Below are 17,548 nucleotides of genomic sequence, written 5' to 3'. Positions count from 1 at the left end.
AAAATAATCATTGTGTCGTGTGTTCGGAGGTTTCGAAGACCTTGGATTGTCACTGTGGTCCAGCCTAACACTCAGTAAGTCCAACGCTGCTGGTAGATTATCATCACTGTGCGAGAATCGTACCACCGGAGCAACCAAAAAGAAATAATCAGAGAGAGCATTTAAACCCTTAGGAAGAGGCCCGAGGGGATAGGATGGGGAGAATGATCCGCGACGTGGATGACGATGGTCGACGGAGGCCTGTGGGGGTCGCGTGGGAGGATATATAACTGCCGAGGGTATACGTCCTCCTCTCCATCTCCTTCACCCCCTTAATTTCCCCTTCCTCCGACTTCTCCCACTACTCAACGCCTCTTGGCGCTCCCTTTCCTCTCTCTCTCTCTTCTCAGCCAACCACAGCACCACGCGCCACCGCACGCTTACCACCCACCTACGCCGTCCCATCCGCCAGACAGCTCCAAGCCTCCACAGACGGGAGAGAAATGTTTTTTTTGTCACGTGTTCGAACACTCGGAAAACGTTAGCCTTTGTTTATGCGTGGGGTCAAAACCGGCTGCTGTCGTGTCTAAGCATTTGTTGGTTGAATGAAAGAGTATTCGAAAAGAGGAGATATGCATATCGATACTCTTGCATGCCTTTTGTTTTCGCTGCTGCCGAATGTGCAGCGAAAATTCATGCCATATGAGTTTTATTGCACGTACTTTTACGTACAATATGTATGAATATCGATAGCATCATGTAATTGTGTGCAAATCCATATTTCGATTAACCAGGTATGTTGAAAATTTGAAATTGGTAGAAAAAATGTTATTCTTATAGCAAAAACTCTTCTTCGAAAATGTTACCTCAAATACGTTCGTTCGAGTCAGAAGTAATGGGTCTTCATTGTTGAACATTTATAAGTCGGATTTCATCTATTTTTTTAAAACATTTATTCATACGTGAAGGTAATAGGAAAAATCGTGTTATTTTATTGGCCTTTTCACGCGTGAAGAATTTAAGCAGAACTTGTGATTAAAGATTTCGAAGGAATGGCGGAGTTCTACGTGTACGAGCTCATATATAAGTTTGAAGATACTACTTGAACAGTTACACGGGCATGCGTACATTGAACCGATGACCGTCGTTAGTTATTCGATACTAGCGTTCTTGACTCCGGTTACCCAGCATTTTGAAATACAATATTGTCCAAATGCAGATTTCTGTTGTAGGTTACATGTGTTCTAAAAAAGAATGAAACGGCCATCTAAAGGAAATAGCTACGGCCATATAAAATTCACACCTGCACAAAGCATCCTATTAGGGATGAGATGAGGGGTTTTGCATGTGAGAAAACTATTTTATCCTCCTGCGTTCGTCTCTTCCGCCGATCGGATCGAGAATCGGAAATTTGCGAGAATGGCGCGTACGCAACTTTCCTGCGTTTATTGTTCCTACTATTTTTACTCGTCGTCGGCAGCGGAGCTTTCGTCATTTCATTGGAATCAGCTCCGCCTTTTCAAGTTCCCACTTTATTCCAAGTGAGTGATTATATGGTGAGTATTTTTTCAGTAGATGGTTTGTGTTAGAACGAGGAAGGGGCAGAAATATGATGGGGATGTTGGACGGGATGAAAGGATGATATACATAAATGAAAAGGGGCTTGTTGTGGAGTAAGATGTTGAGTTGCCTTTGGTTAGGAGGTACCAGATAATTATTTGACGGTGGTTTCCACTATAACCTATCTTAACCGGTAGATTATCTATCGTAAAATATTTTTTCAGTTAGGTGATTTCTATGAGTTCGAGCATGATGAGGATCTCATCGGCAATTAGATTGCGGAAATTACAAGAAAAACCAATAGGAGTGGATTTACAGATGTCCTTTATAATCTTGAACGTCTTTATAGCAATGCCAAACTTTTACTACGAGTGAACTGGGCGATGACTTTCGTACGTCTCGTACTTGTCGTCGGAAAGTCATGATGGAACATCTTTATGACATGTTTGTAACAGAGCATGAGATATTAAAATCAAACTGGTCAATATTTATCACGTGATTTAGAGCAAAAATATCAGTAGTAGTGCAAGTGTCGTAGAAAGTAGTAACAAGGAACGAAGAGTACCTAGGATGTACGTTAATGGTTTTTTAAAGTTAGTGAAGCGTTTGATCGTATAGAGTGGACACAAATAATGCTGAAATAATTTTGCTGAAGATGAGAATAGACTGAAGAGATAACCGGAGCCTGTGCAGAAATCCGACGGCACAGATGAAGATAGAGAATGGAGAGTCAGGAAGGACAGCGGTAGTCAGGGGACTAAGACAGGGATGTCCATCATCATATATTCTTGTCAATATACGTGCAGGAGGGCTGGAGTGAAAGTAGGCGAGGAACTCTCAAAATCAATTAGATTTGCGGATGATCAAGCGTTAGTTAGCCAGTTAATCAAAGGGCTGCAATCATTGCTAAGTGCATTGCAGAATAAATGTGGTAGATACAAAATGAGAATCAATCATAAGATAATGAAGGTAATGATATTTTAATGAAATAGGAAGGCTACGATAAACATTCAAGTTGTGAGATATAAATAAAAACAGGTAGAGTAGTCCATCTATTTCGGAAGTGTTTTGGAGGATGGACAGAGAAGAAGGGCATCAAAAGAGGTAAAGCTTTAGGTAAGGAAATGTTTACGAAGAGGTGGTAGTTGACGAAATACAGATAGAGACGTAAATAAAAGAGTAGTGAAACCTTAATATGGAGTGTAGTTTTGTGTGACTCGGAAACTTGATTGGAGACCTTTGAGACATGGGTGTGGATAAAAATGGATAAAATGAAATGGACGGAAATGACTAACTTGATCTAGTAAGTATGGCGAGGGGTGAAAAGAAGCGAATGTTGGGAAGAATACGAAGAAGACAAGACAAGTGGATGCAAGAGATACTGAGAGGCAGTCAGATCAGGGATAATTTTTCTGCGAGAAACGTAGAAATATTAGACGCATCCGCTTCTACGAGCAAATTGTAACTTACTGCTGGTGCAAAAAGGAAGGAAGGCTGAAATAACTTTCTGTCAAAAATTGCAAACACAGAATTTAGTAATACCGCTTCAGAACTACTAAAGCCTTGAAGATGATCTCTAGGAATCCGGCAATTTTTCTCGAATTCCTTTATTACCTTTAACATAAAATCTTCATTAAATAAATTTAAATGTTAATCTGTTGAAGATCTCCGTGTTAATAATTCTTGTAGGTAAGTTAGTTCCAATCCACTTTCATATTTGACGAAGGTCAAATCCACTCGGAAATTTTGAACGATTTTAAGATAGATATTTTAAAAGTGATGTATCATAAAATACGTTAGGAAACTACAGTACTAAAAGGCGAATTAATAAATTATGAAACATGCTCATAAATGTGATTTGCATTTGGAAACTTGTAAGCGGTCGGATCGGGATTATTAAAATCTCCTCTTATTATTTTTTAAAAATTGATTTTGGGGAACAATTTCACGTTTTACCTCTCCGTAAGACCTGAAGCTCTCTCATTCAGAGGATCAAATAGTCGAATAGATTAGAACAAAACATGGCTAAAATTTGAAATAACATAGTTTGCTCAAGGTTTCCTTATATTCGTTCACGGACGTCCGTGATATAAACTCATTTTTCCTCTCACATATACATTTTCTATATAGGATTAGTAGAAATGTGCTGAAAATATAATATTTTCAAATAAAACCACGTTATGCAACAGTGCATAATGAGTGTCACTGAATTCACAAATTAATAAAATGGAGAAAGTGCATCGAAAATGTTCCATTTCAGATTTTCCAATTTTTGACGATTTCTGTCAACGAAAATTACATGAGGGCATTATTGAACATTTGTATCTTATAATTTCCATGTCATCATCATTTTAACTCTGTTTTTAAGTCCATATTTAATAAGTCCATTTAATGAATCGTTATCAATTTGGCCATAGAAATCTTAGAATACGCCGTAGGGAAGATGGAGCGTGAAGGCACGAAGTCGTGTTACTGAGGTTGTACATGAATTCGAGACCAAGGACTCCGCCTAGGATCCATAAGGTGGTCATTTAGTGGTCATCGAGTTTTCACTGGAGTGTCGCGTATGTTGCACTTCTCGGACGGCTCGTGTCAAGAGCAAGGCACTTGATTTTTCTCCAATTTCACTTCTCTCCCTAATCTTCAGCATGTAGCCTTCCGATCACTAATGTAATAAGGAACCTCTGCAATGGCACGACACGCCTTTCATTACAGCTATCACTACTTACACTACGATTCATTCCACGGTAACCAATGATGAGAAACAAAATTAATAATTCCACTTGCATCATTTCATTGCCCAACCTATGTTTCGTCGAGCTGCGACAATATCGACTAATGATGTCGAAACGGGAGGAAACATATGTGTTACAATAAAGTAACGTTCATGTGGAATCGAAATATAGATTTCCTTTCACTTTGAAGAAATGCCACCAAGCCATTCCTGAGGCCATTTTGTCCGAGGTATCCCGTTTTTCTAATACTATTTTACGATAGATCAGTTTTTCCTCCGGAGCTGACAAGTGGTTCAGGGAAGAAAAGTGTTACTTACGTCCACGTTGATGCCGAGCATGGGAAACACCTTGAAGTTTGGCTGCATGGACGGGAGGTAGCGGTAGAATTCTCTCCTCCCCTTGTACAGCTTCACCGAGTAGAGCGGGGAGCCTTCCAAGTCGTAGAAGCATTCCATCGTCACTGACTTGCCGGCGTCTACCTGCTCCGGGGTTATCTCCAGTCTCACGCCGCGTAGGCCCTCGACTCCTGTGGGAAGAAGGAAAGAGGTCTCGGAGTGTGTGTTACGAGTGATTAATCCCACGTTCAACATTGCATCGTGCTCCAACATTCGGAGCGGTGATCTATAATTGCCCGCCATCGGTGAATCTCAAACGATTTCATCACACGGTGGACGTTCTGGGTTAATATAATGGGCGGTCGGCCGTTTGAGAGGAACGACGTACTTGCCAGTGGCCAAATGCATGAACAGCTCGAACTAGCGTGGCAACGAGAAGTGAAGACTCCGCTACTAATAGTTATTACTCGTATTATTCGCTATGTGTGGCGATGCGCTCCAGATCACGGCATTCTCCGTCTCACGCCCTATCTCCCACACACATACAACACAATGTACACATTCGCACACAAATAGCGTCCTAAAATTCGTAATATTAGTCTGATAGGAATAGCCGGGTATTTTTAAGGAGAAAGAACGATCGCATATTGCTTCTGAAAAAATTTATATATTACATTTCTTTTTAAAAGGAAATTCTAGGAGTAGATATTAGGGAAGGTGACTGACAGCTAAGTCAGTAAAATTAGAGAGATTTAGTGACAGATAGCTTTTAGATGTCATTTTTCCCACGAACGACCAAAGATCATAATAATCGTACCCAACCGCGCTCTTGGGAAAAACTATTTTTCTTTTTCTATAATAATTAGCCTAGTGTGTTGTTATTATATCATTTAACCTTAGTTATTGTCCTTGTCACAAACAACTTCTATCGTATTAATAGAGAAGTATATATAACTTAGACACCGTCGTGCCTGTAGTTATCATGTAGCTACATTACTTGAATTATATATATATATATATATATATATATATATATATATAATTCATATATACAATATATATATATATATTATATACAATATATATATATATATATATATATATATATATATATATATATATATATATATATATATATATATATTGTAATTACCCAGCTATTTCTTTTGACAGCGTAATTTACTGGACGAATCCCGATTTAGCGGCACGCAGACATGCGGTAAGTTTTTTTTCCATTTTTTCGTAAATCTTTCCATTTTCTCATTTTTTCAATAAGTATCATAATTGGAGAGAAAAAAACGATGAAAATTGACTATATATTCATCCCATAAAAGATTAAATTTTGTCCCTGGAATGAAAGCTGGAATCACTATTTATTCTTAGAAACTAGACGAAAGCTGGCATATATGCACGAGTGACTTTAAAGAGCTGCGGCAGATGCCACTACTTAATTTAGCGGAGTCATCCGCTAATATGCATTGAAATTGTTGCAATATTCTGACATGTAACCTATGGGACATCATAACTGCTGAAATATTTTTAAACAGTATAAAGGCAAACGTTTATATGGAACACGGAGCAATCGTATTTTACGCACAGTAAATTATTTATCCAAGTCATCGCTAGTTTGATCCGAATGAACAATTTACTCTATATGGTGTAGCAACTGCTGTTCGATCTAGTTTTCAGGTCGATTTAAGGGGGAAAAAACCTTTTTGTGAGGCCCGAATTCCTTTTGCAATAGAAATGACGAAGTAGAATTATTTCGTTCTCCCTTTCACACTCCAGATACATTTCAATCTTACCGAATCCATTCACATGGCCAAGGATTCAATGAATGAGCCAAAATCTGAAATCTAGATATGACTGAAAAATAGTTCGGTATGGATGGTTTGAACAGGTGAGGAACATCCTGAACGCACCCATGGAAGTAAATCGGGGGAAATCTGGAACAAAAGGCCTTTGCCAAGCAAAGAAACCTCAAGATAGGATGTCGACGCACGTACGATCTGAGCGATGAGTTAGTTTCCCTATTCTGTCACAGGAGAGAGGGGCAGAAGAAGGATGGAGGAAAGAAAATATGCATAGCCTAACTTTGTGTTTGAAGTAAGATTGCTGCCCCCGGCGGAGGAGTGGGTATTCGTTGGATAAAAGCGTCTGGCTCTCTTGTTAAGGCTCGATCTTTCTCAGGGAGATGGATTCGTTGCTACCCAGCTGAAAGGAAGACTGCGAGCCCTCGATATTACTAATTAATAGGCCGGTGCGGATGCCAAGAGCGAGTTGAGGCTGGAGGACCAAGAACGCCATTGTTTATTCCAGATGATACATTTCTCTTCGCCTCGAACGACTGAAGCATATAAAAAACGAGAGGATGTATCTCTCGTGAAGAAGATTCACTTGTTAAAGTTATTATTTGTTTGAGAGTTTTTCATGCGTAGAAGATTTGTTGGAGCAAAGGCGCTTCCGGGAAAGCTCTGGATTAATAAAAAAACAGTAATTACTCTCGAAATATGAAATGCCGGAAATATGAAAACCTTAAAAAAAAACTTCTTTAAGAATGCATAACCAAATTAAAGGCCGGGAAAAATTTAGTAAGACTTTAATGAAATTGAAAGAAGATTTTGCCGGCACGACACAATTTTAAGTTGAATTAAAAGTAAGCTGAGATTGTCTTAAAAACGACGAGACATTTTAATTAAACAATGAAAACGGAATAGGATTTCATGATAGATTATACTAAATAAGGCAAAGTAATGCAATCCGTATCTATGCAACGACCACAGTTTGACACTCGGTATATCTAAGCATTGATTTTTCTATTACGGCAATGACTTTCGGTATCAATAGTGCTATGCCTTTTCGCTCTTTACGAGAAATAAGGCACTGAGCATTGATATAATTACGCCAAACATACTGGAAGAGTTAAAGTAATGGGAGTTTTCAATAAGTAACTAGTTCAGAGGAACACATTCGGGGATCGGGATGGCTATCGAGAGGGGAGGCTATTCGGAGATCGAGTGCGGGGGCTAACGTACTGGCTTCCCACCCTGAGGGCGCGGATTCAAATCCCGGCGGTGTTGAATATTTTTTCAGAGGTATCTCGAACCCTACTTGAGGTGCTTTGTGGAGGGCACTTTGAGTGAGTACGCCGTCCGTCGGATGGGACGTTAAACTGCGGACCCCTTGGCGCCTTTCGTAAAGAGTTGGCTAATGCCGACGCCGGGTTTCTCTCCACCCTTCATCCTTTCCTGTCCATCCCCTATGGCGCAAATGACCTTAGCTATCGGTCGCCTCCCCTCAATACTACTACTAATAGGAACACATTCGACTGATTTATTTAAGGATGGGAATTTCTTCTAATATAATGTAATACTTCTTTGAGATGTGGAATTCAAAAGAGAAATAGTTTTCATAAAGCAGATAAATATTTTATAAGCTCATAGAATAATCCTCAATTATATTCACATTGCCTAAAAAGGATTTTGGTCAATTATAGTAATCTTAGGTAACTCTGGAAGGGAATTGACCAGAGAGAGAGAGAGCAATAGAGAGTTAATATTTTGTAGGGAAGTAATTTGTTTGGAATGTTTATTCATAAAATAATGGTTGTAAGATAAAAGTACCAAACTTACTAGAGATAAAAAGTGCCACTGAATTTTCATTATTTTTAAATTCATAAAATATTAAATACACAGTTTTACAAAATTACGATGTAAAAGTTGCGCCGTGACATTAGCATTTAAAAACTTAAACGACCAAAATTTTATCGCAAAATTTTTAAGACGCCGCCCTTGGTTGGCAAAGCAAGCATTTGGAGCGGAACGAGAAATTATAATCCCGGAGCGTAATGCATGGGCGAGGCAGGGAGCCAGGACCTCGCCTATCGAATTTCATCAACGGTGCGAGGCTGAGCGAGTGCTGTTATCCTAGTAAATCGTGGTCTAAATGATGGACCGAAATGAAACTCACTCCAACATCTAAGCATTCGTCATACTCCACCTCAAAGGCAGTTATCCGTCCTTCATATGTGCCTACTACTTCGATGGTACTCGGAATGTTTTGGGACGCTGGCAGTCCACCCTCTCGGGGCTTAATCCGTCTCCGAGGCTCGCATCGTGGCGGGATGCATAGTTTCACCTCCGCGAAAACTCTCGAAAATATGCGCGGAGATGGACCCGCTCTCGGCCCGAATGCACGCGGGGGTCCGTCGTGTGTTTCGGTGAGTGGTGATGGGGACTGAGAGTGTGGGTGTGGGGACGGCGGGATGGAGAAGGACTTAGGTCGACATCCTGGCCGTGGAAAAGCGCAGTTTAATCCAAAGCTGCCGGCTGGAAGAAGAGAGCGGGGGGGAAGGGGAGGGTGACACTACCGCTATATTGCCGCGCTGCGCTCTGGTGCGGGGGACAGTGGGGGATAGCGGGCGTGTGGGGTAGGAGTCCAAGCCGGGAAGGGAATGAGGCATGGTTATGGCCTCGGCCTGTTTCTCTGGGGAAATGGAATTGAGCTATGGGAATCAGTGTTGAGGGTCTGGTTTTGGAAGGAACAAATGAGAGAAAGAGGTGGAAATGGAGGGCGTGCGAGTGGGGAGAGAGGAAGGGATGTGAGGGTCGTGTGGGTGGGTGAATGCGAGGGCAGAGAAGAGTTTGGGAGCCACTTCCTCCGGCTGGCTTTATATGGGCAAAACTATGATTCATCATCCCTGAAGGCATTTCCTGAACACTCTAAAAATATTGGAGACATCGGAAAGTCCTTTCGACGCTTTGCTCCTCTGAAATGGTGGCATGGTTTTAGGTTGCGAATAAATAGGAATGTGGGCTAGAAACAGAACGGCGCTAGGGAATGAAACGGATGGAATTTTCAACCGACAGCTGATTTTCTGGGAGGAGAGGTGGGCCCTAGAAATACATCGGAACTGGAGGCTTAGAGCGCGGGTGGGGCGCAAGGAAAGGGGGATGAGCATGTTTTCCCAGTAGCAATGCCACCTGCTTTGGCCCACAGCGCATCACGCCATTTGGATATTGAATTCTGGGACTGAATGGAAATTAATTTAAAAGTCCTTCTCCTTGCAATCGAAATATCAATTTTTGGACGATTGGAGTAATTTCCTGTCAGAGACCTCGGACCTGACGCATTAGGGCCCTCTACCATGAAACGAGGAAAACTGACTGAAATGAATGATAAATTCGGTATCATTTCGTACATTACATATCTGTCTGTCAACATAAATGCCTATGTGTGAAGCTGTGAAGTATTATGTTTTATGGTAGTCTGCCATTTAAGGTAGGTCATAGATAGACACAGGCTAACTGCGGAAACATTTCCAAGTCTCGCCTGAGAATACACAACCTGAGACCCCAACCTTCTTCAACTCCACATACTTTCTACCTGCACTCGCTTCGTCCAACATGTACATGTATATTTTCATTCTTCCCCTCCCTCACTTGTCTAACCTCCTCCTCTCCATCACATTTGTCAATATTCCGTTGCTACTCAAAACGCTGTGCGTCCACTCGTATATCGCTGCATGCATCGGTATTACGAGTTCTTGCTGCATCCAATGAGGAACTAGTTTAACTGTGGGCAGTCGTAATGAGCAAAACTTTTCCACATAATTGCATAAATTCTCTCATATTTTCATTATCATCTCGTCAAATACTCTTGCTTTGAAGCATATTAATATAGAGATGTACCAAGAACCCGATAGTTATTCAACTCTCGGGAATATCTGGCCATGTATCGACAATTAATAGAAACTGGCATGCAGCACTGAGACATAGTGCTCTGAATGCTCAAAGTTCACGAGAAACAGGATAATTATGAAATAATCTGAGCTATAAATTATTTTTATTTAATTTATAAGTATGAAAACAATTTTGGAGAAAGATCGATCCGGAGCTCCGCTCACTACTCTTGCGGAGTTCATGCATCAACACCGCCGCTGCTTTTATGAGAGAAGTTCATTGAATATTATTATAATCACTATAAGAATAATTGAACATTCAATTGTGTGTCACATAAATTTTGATTTTCAGAAAAATGATGCCGGATGCTATAACAGTCGACCTGTCAAAAGCCTTTGACAAAGTTGACCACGATCGCTTAATGCTTAAGATGGGCCAATTGCCACTACACACAGATGGAAGAGTAATCTCTTGGGTCAGAAATTTCATGGAAGGTCGAACACAAAGGGTAAAATTAGGAGAAGTGTATTCTGAAAAAGCAAGGGTAACATCGGGAGTCCCACAAGGAAGCGTACTTGGCCCGCTATTGTTTTTAATATATATAAATGATCTCCCAATAAATATTAATTCTCAGTTAAGACTTTTTGCAGACGACTGTATTATCTACAGGAAAGTCGAAAATGACAGAGACCGTGACAAACTTCAGAGGGACATTAATAAAATGGCTGATTGGGTGACAAAAAATGGGATGGATATTAATGTTAACAAATGCAAATCCATCACTTTTAGCAATAAGGTAAATGGAAACCATAGGGAATATAAATTCTCAGAAAATGTCATTCCTAGAAGTGATACTGTCAAATACTTAGGTGTATATTTAACTAAGGACTTAGGGTGGGGGCTAAATGTGGAGTACATCTATAAGAAAGCTTTCAAAACTCTTCATTGGGTAATGAGAAACCTAAAAGGGAGCGTTAGAGCAACCAAGGAGAAGGCTTATCAGACCCTAGTAAGACCAATTTTAGAGTACGCTTCTCTTGTATGGGACCCTCATGAAGAAGGTCATATTAAAAAACTGGAAAAGGTGCAAAGAAAGGCTGCCCGATATGTACTGGGGAAGCATAGGAGGATGGAGAGTGTGTCTGACATGCTAGAAACGCTGGGCTGGGAACCTCTAGAATCTAGAAGAAAAGTAAGCAGACTTTGTGGAATGTTCCGAATTTTGAAGGGGGAGAAAGCTTGGGCAGATCTTAGGAAAGAGGCGGGGAACCCAAATTTTATAGGCAGAAATGATCACAAATTTAAGATAAAATGCCGGGCACAGAGGACAAATAAAAAAAAATTTTCATTTCTAAATAGAACAATTGTTGAGTGGAACACCTTACCTGCAAAAATATTCGAGCCCTTTCCTAACAGAGTGTATACTTTTAAGAATAGATGTAAGGTATATATGTAAAAATTTGATTTATGTGTGGTGTATGGTATTATATGTTATAGCTTAATTTTTTTTTTTATGTATCTTTTTTTTTTCTTGCTGGTTAATGGTTGTAAATGGGATGGGGATTCACTTGTTTTGTTAAAGAGATCTGTGTTTGTCTGGTTTTATGTATTATATTTTGCAATTGTTTGGGACTTGTGTGCCACCTGACAGTGTCTATTAGCACATGTGTATTTATAATAATAATAATAATAAATTGCACGTGAGACGTGCTTGTGTAAGGGCGGCTGGCAATGCTCATCGCAAATGTTGTTGCTGAATATTTCGCGAAATTCAGGGTGAATTGCATCCCTAATCCTCTCTTTAGTTCTGATATATGTATTTTAACTATTTTTTGTTCTCAAATGTGGAGAAAGACTTCGCGAAAGGCATCTTTCTTCATGAGAAATAGGTGTAGGAGAAACTGAACATGTTTCAAATGTCTACGCTGTCAATAACGACTGTCGTGGAAGTAAAATGGAGTCAAATCAATAAAAATTGTACACTGCACATTCAAATGACAACATATTATAAAATTAAAAATGTTCACAATATATTCTATGATTGTCGGCTTTACTTATTGGAACCTCATGATAAAAAGTGAGTAATAATAACTTTGTGAGTTCCACTGATTTTTATTCAAAAAAACGACCGGTTTCGTCGAATAGTCGACGTCATCAAGAACATCAGAGACCTGATGATGTCGACTATTCGACGAAACCGGTCGTTTTTAAAATAAAAACCAGTGGAACTTACAAAGATGTTATTATTCACTTTTCATTTTCACATTAAATTATGCGAAGAAAAAATTCAAAATCACTATTTATTGAACATCCCACGTATGGTGTCGTGTCAGAACGTGGAATGTTTATACCCCAAGAGGTCAATGTCTCTTGAGTTTACATATCCTTAAATTTTAGCTTTGCCCCCCGGCAAAAAAATGCTTCTTGTTTCCATCTTAAATATCTTGCCACCCCAAAAAAGTAGAGAAAAACTGTGTGAAACTTGTTGCTGATTATTTTTCAAGCTACAAAACTAAAGCAAGTACAAGTATACAATGTATGTGAATAACCTATCGTAAGCAATGGTATTTTACCAAAACGAACGCAAAATAAACTTATTTATCCAATGAGTTATGCGTGGAATTTTTCGGAAGGCCTTTTATTTTTGGATTTTGTGTCCCAAAGACAGATGCGAAAAAAATACTTGATGGTTGTTTTTCACTCTCAAAGTCGCACCCCACAAAAAAATCGCGTCGTAACTTGAAACATTTCTTACGTGGTTGCGCGGAAAAAGTTTCGCAAGTATACTTAGCTTAAGCATGACGAGTTTAATATTATCACAGAATATTTTCATGTCCACGCGTCTTACTTAAATTTTTTCGTTCCAAGATCAAAAGCTCGTTTTACAGATTAAATGTGCCACTCAAAACTTTTATTTTTGCTTTCGTGAAAAGCTATGAAAAATTAGATTTGATGTTTTTCTCTGGAGGGTACGAAATGAGGATATGATGATTCAGGGCGGCACCACGTTCGCACTTTCGACTGACTGACCTGTGACCTTGTACGGTACTGACTCTCTCCATCTCTGAATATGAAATAAGTGTGTCGGAACAAGCTACGGAAGTGATCGATGAAAAAGCATATATGTAAACCTGAAGGTAGAACTCACCTATCAATCCAATAAGGCGTGTAAAATGCACACATCAGGGTAAGGGAGATTTCCCAGGAAGATATAGTAGCCGAAAAATTGCTCAGCTTAAGTGAAGCTGAGGATAACGAGATACGGAGAATGAAACCCGTGCTCTCCTGTCAGTAGGCGAACGCTCTACTCATTGAGATAACGCACTCTATGATCGATCAAATATGTGTCCATATTACACGTACGTATACAAGGTATACAAATCACCCTTTGAGCGGGCCGAAAATAATATCTACACCTATCCATGAAATCAGATATCACCGGCGATCAGGGTATTCGTTTGGAGAGACAATTTTGGTGATTCATTGGCTTACAATGATATGCTCCTTGCACGCTATTCCCCTCCCAAGTTTTCAAAGTAAAAATATCTCATTTGAAGTTATTTCAGGAAACTTATTCTCTTGCAGTACTTTTTCACTCTCCGGCATACTTAATAATATCTCCTCCGTCACATTTATACAGTGTTTTGTAGTACAGTTACTCTTGCTCCTGTGATGCAGATATAAGATAAAGGGTCGCACCCAAAAGTGGTAGGACTGATTTTTTTACAAGAATTTTATTGACGATATACTTACATCGACTTAAAAATCATCAAAGATGCCCCTTGAGCTGCTACACACTTAGTATAACGTTGCTCCCTTTCCCCGTACGCCCGCTGGAAATTTTCTTTGGGGATGCCGTTGATGACCCTCGTCGAAGCCTCTTGAACGGCCTTTATCGAGTCAAAACGTCGTCCCTTGAGCTGTCTTTTCATCAGGGGGAAGAAGAAGAAGTCCAGTGGTGCCAGAACGGGAGAATAGGGCGGGTGCGGCAACGTGACAACGCCGTATTTGGCCAGGAGCTGTCTGACGACGAGCGCGCCATGGCACGGCGCGTTGTCATGATGAAGCACCCAGCAGTTTGCGATGGCCGGTCGGACTCTTTTCACGAGTTCTCGGAGGCGGGTGAGCACCTGCACGTAAAAGTTCGCATTCACAGTCTCCCCTGGTGGGACAAACTCCTTGGAAACCACTCCATGTCGGTCGAAAAACACAATCAACATCGTTTTGATTTTTGATTTGCTCATGCGAGCCTTTTTTGGACGTGGGGACGCGGAAGTGTGCCATTCCGCGGATTGTCTTTTCGTTTCGGGGTCATATTGAAAAACCCATGTTTCATCACCAGTTATCACATTGTCCAAACAATTTTCATCTCGGTGAAAATCGGCTAACACTTCTTCGGAAATGCGCACACGCGTTGCCTGTTGGTCGACACACAGAATTTTCGGCACCATCTTGGCGCACACCTTGCGCATGGCCAAATCCTGTGAAATAATGCTTTGGACGTTGGATGCAGACAGATCCAACTGGTCTGCAATTTCTTCACTGGTTAAGCGTCGGTCTGTGTTCAGCAGTGTCCTTACTCTGTCCACATTCGTGTCGGTTCTTGCCGTCGACGGCCGTCCGGAGCGATGGTTGTCTTCAACGAGCTCCGTACCCTCTCTAAACAACTTGTACCACTCAAATACTGTGGAACGGCTTAAGGCAGTGTCCCCATGAGCCTGTTTGATCATATCGAGGGTCTCAGTTGCCGTCTTCCCGAGTTTCGCACAAAACTTCACGGAATAACGTTGCTCTAAATTCAGATTCATTTTGTTTTTCGACGCGGACAAAAAACTTGCTTCACTAAAAACGGTTTCCTCACTCAACGACAGCCCGTAGGCGACTGAGGTTGGTGTTGGTCTGTTGCTAAGGGCCCCCTCCACTTTACCCTTCCAGGCAGACCCCCTCCACCGCTCCGTTCGCGCCAGAGAAAATCAGTCCTACCACTTTTGGGTGCGACCCTGTAGCCTTAAGGCACTTTAATCTAAAGAAACACTCAAATAACAGTATTTCGGTCACCGGCTGGCTTCCCACCCTGAGGGCGCGGGTTCAAATCCCGGCGGTGTTGAATATTTTTCAGAGGTATCTCGATCCCTACTTGAGGTGCTTTGTGGAGGGCACTTTGAGTGAGTACGCCGTCCGTCGGATGGGACGTTAAGCCGCGGACCCCTTGGCGCCTTTCGTAAAGAGTAGGCTAATGCCGACGCCGGGTTTCTCTCCACCCTTCATCCTTTCCTCTCCTTCCCCTATGGCGCAAATGACCTTAGCTGTCGGTCGCCTCCCCTCAAAACTACTACTACTCGGTCACCGGCGACCACGATCTGTGCCTTAATACACTGCACGTGCCTTATCAGACTGCTCGTGCACTGGCTTCCCACCCCGAGGAACCGGTTTCGAATCCCTGCGGTGGTTAAAACTTTCAGTAGTGACCCGATCCCTACTTGGGATGCCGTATGTAGAGTACTTTAAGGCCCTGTTTTTAGTGTCTCGCTAAATCCAATCGTAATTAAATGTGAACGTTGACTTAAACAGGAGATTACTGACATCCGATTTCGTAAACAAATAAGATAGCTTTTAGTAAATGTGAGAATGGTTACCATAGAAACATGTGCCAGTTAACAAAATGTTTGAAGTTCGATTTTTAACTTAATAAGCGGTCATAAAACTGAATTTTGGCCTTAACCTCAGGTTAAAGTTAGCATTCAGTTTAGCGAGACATAATAAAACCTGACCTAAGTGGGGTACGCGTTCTTCGGATGGGATGGTAAATTGTGTTACCTCTCGGCGCCTTTCGTAAAGAGCAGGCTAATTACGACGCCGGGTTTCTCTCCACCTTTTCCCCATACCATGAATAACTTATCCCTACCAAATTACCCACCTCTCTATAACGGCGTAAATGACCTTACCTGTCGGTCGCCTTCCCTAGCAACTGCTGTTACTTCTACTACTACTAAGTATTACTCAAGTCTTACTTAGGAATTGACTTGTCGGAGTTAATACATCTTTGAAAAACATTTTACTGATGGTGGTCCACCAGGAATCCGTCCATTAGTACTCCGACCACACTGGTGGTCGGAGTACTGGTGGTTATCGCGAAATTTTGCCTGAAGAGACGAAATTAGCAGTGAAAAGTCATATTATTTCAGTCTCATTCATGCTCTTTTTCATTTGAGCCAAATACTGCTCAACTGAGAAACTAAATAAATATTTCATATGTACATTAGCAATCTGATGTGTGTTTCCTTAGATGCAAACGAAAGTGCCGATGTGTAAGGTTTCAATTTGCCGTGGACCTGTGTCTGTTTCTCAAAAGATTCAAAAGAAGAACTTGTCAGATGCTACGAGAAAAGTCACTACGCTTCCTTTTCGAATTGTGGATGGGTAGCCTTTATGCTCCTTGGCATAAGAGTCCTGTGCCCTGGATTGGGAGATCCTATAGATGTAGGGGTTATAAAATGAGTGAATGGGGTTTGAATGAAATTTAATGAAAGGAGAGCATTTTGCAGTCTTGCATTTTGTGCAGTTAACAATTTTTTTATGTGGTGCTTCTTTTTTGTTGATTGTGCCTTTAATACTCAATGACTGGGAATCAAAGCCATGGAGCTCTGTAAAACACACATTTTTTAGCACTGTGTGAGAGTCACTGCTTGGAAGCTTTCGTCGACATTTTTTTTCTATGGGAAGCCAACGTATTCGTAAATCATAACTCTATACTGGTGAGAAAACCTAATATAAAAAATATTAAATATTATGCACACCTTGATAAGGCGCTAGTTATTTATTTTTATTCAACGCGACGACCAGAATGCGTGTCGTGGCTAGGCATAAGCCAGAACGCAAATCTTTGCATGACATGATGTCGAAAGTCGATTTACTGAACCAATATTGGCAGGGAACAAAGTCAGGGAATGCGACGCTGGGTCGCATTCCCTGTCTTTCACAGTCTCCTCGGGAGGTAGAGTGTTTTGTGTTGCATGTTCATGTGGTGGTGGAGTTTCGCATTCTTGTTTGTTGTGTCCTGGCTAGCGTGTTGTTGGATGGCTTTCGTGCCGCATCCTGGGGTGCAGTTGTATGTTGGTTTAAGGTATATGTGTTTGCATGAGTGTTGGATGAAGGGTTTTTTGCATGAGTGTGTGTGTTGCTGTGGGTGTAATTTTCCATGTTGTTGTCTTGCATGTGGTATTGTTCATTTTTACGGTTGGTGACCTAACACCCCCCG

At 41.0% G+C, this 17,548-nt stretch overlaps 1 protein-coding gene across 1 annotated transcript in view; it reads right to left on the bottom strand.

Annotated features, from left to right (window-relative positions):
• The window catches only part of LOC139688187 (uncharacterized), a 32,026-nt gene extending 27,297 nt beyond the window's left edge, over nucleotides 1-4,729 (bottom strand). The window contains exon 1 of the mRNA XM_071585614.1: nucleotides 4,592-4,729. Within this exon, the coding sequence (XP_071441715.1) occupies nucleotides 4,592-4,729 (138 nt within the window). The remainder of the gene's footprint in view (nucleotides 1-4,591) is intronic.
• Between the last annotated feature and the right edge of the window lie 12,819 nt (nucleotides 4,730-17,548).

The sequence above is a fragment of the Hetaerina americana genome, unplaced genomic scaffold (assembly GCF_022747635.1).
Source record: "Hetaerina americana unplaced genomic scaffold, ioHetAmer1.1.p SCAF_2, whole genome shotgun sequence".
NCBI classification, from domain to species: Eukaryota; Metazoa; Arthropoda; class Insecta; order Odonata; family Calopterygidae; genus Hetaerina; species Hetaerina americana.
The sequence above is the reverse complement of the archived record's forward strand: the minus strand, read 5'-3'. Positions and strand labels throughout refer to the sequence as shown.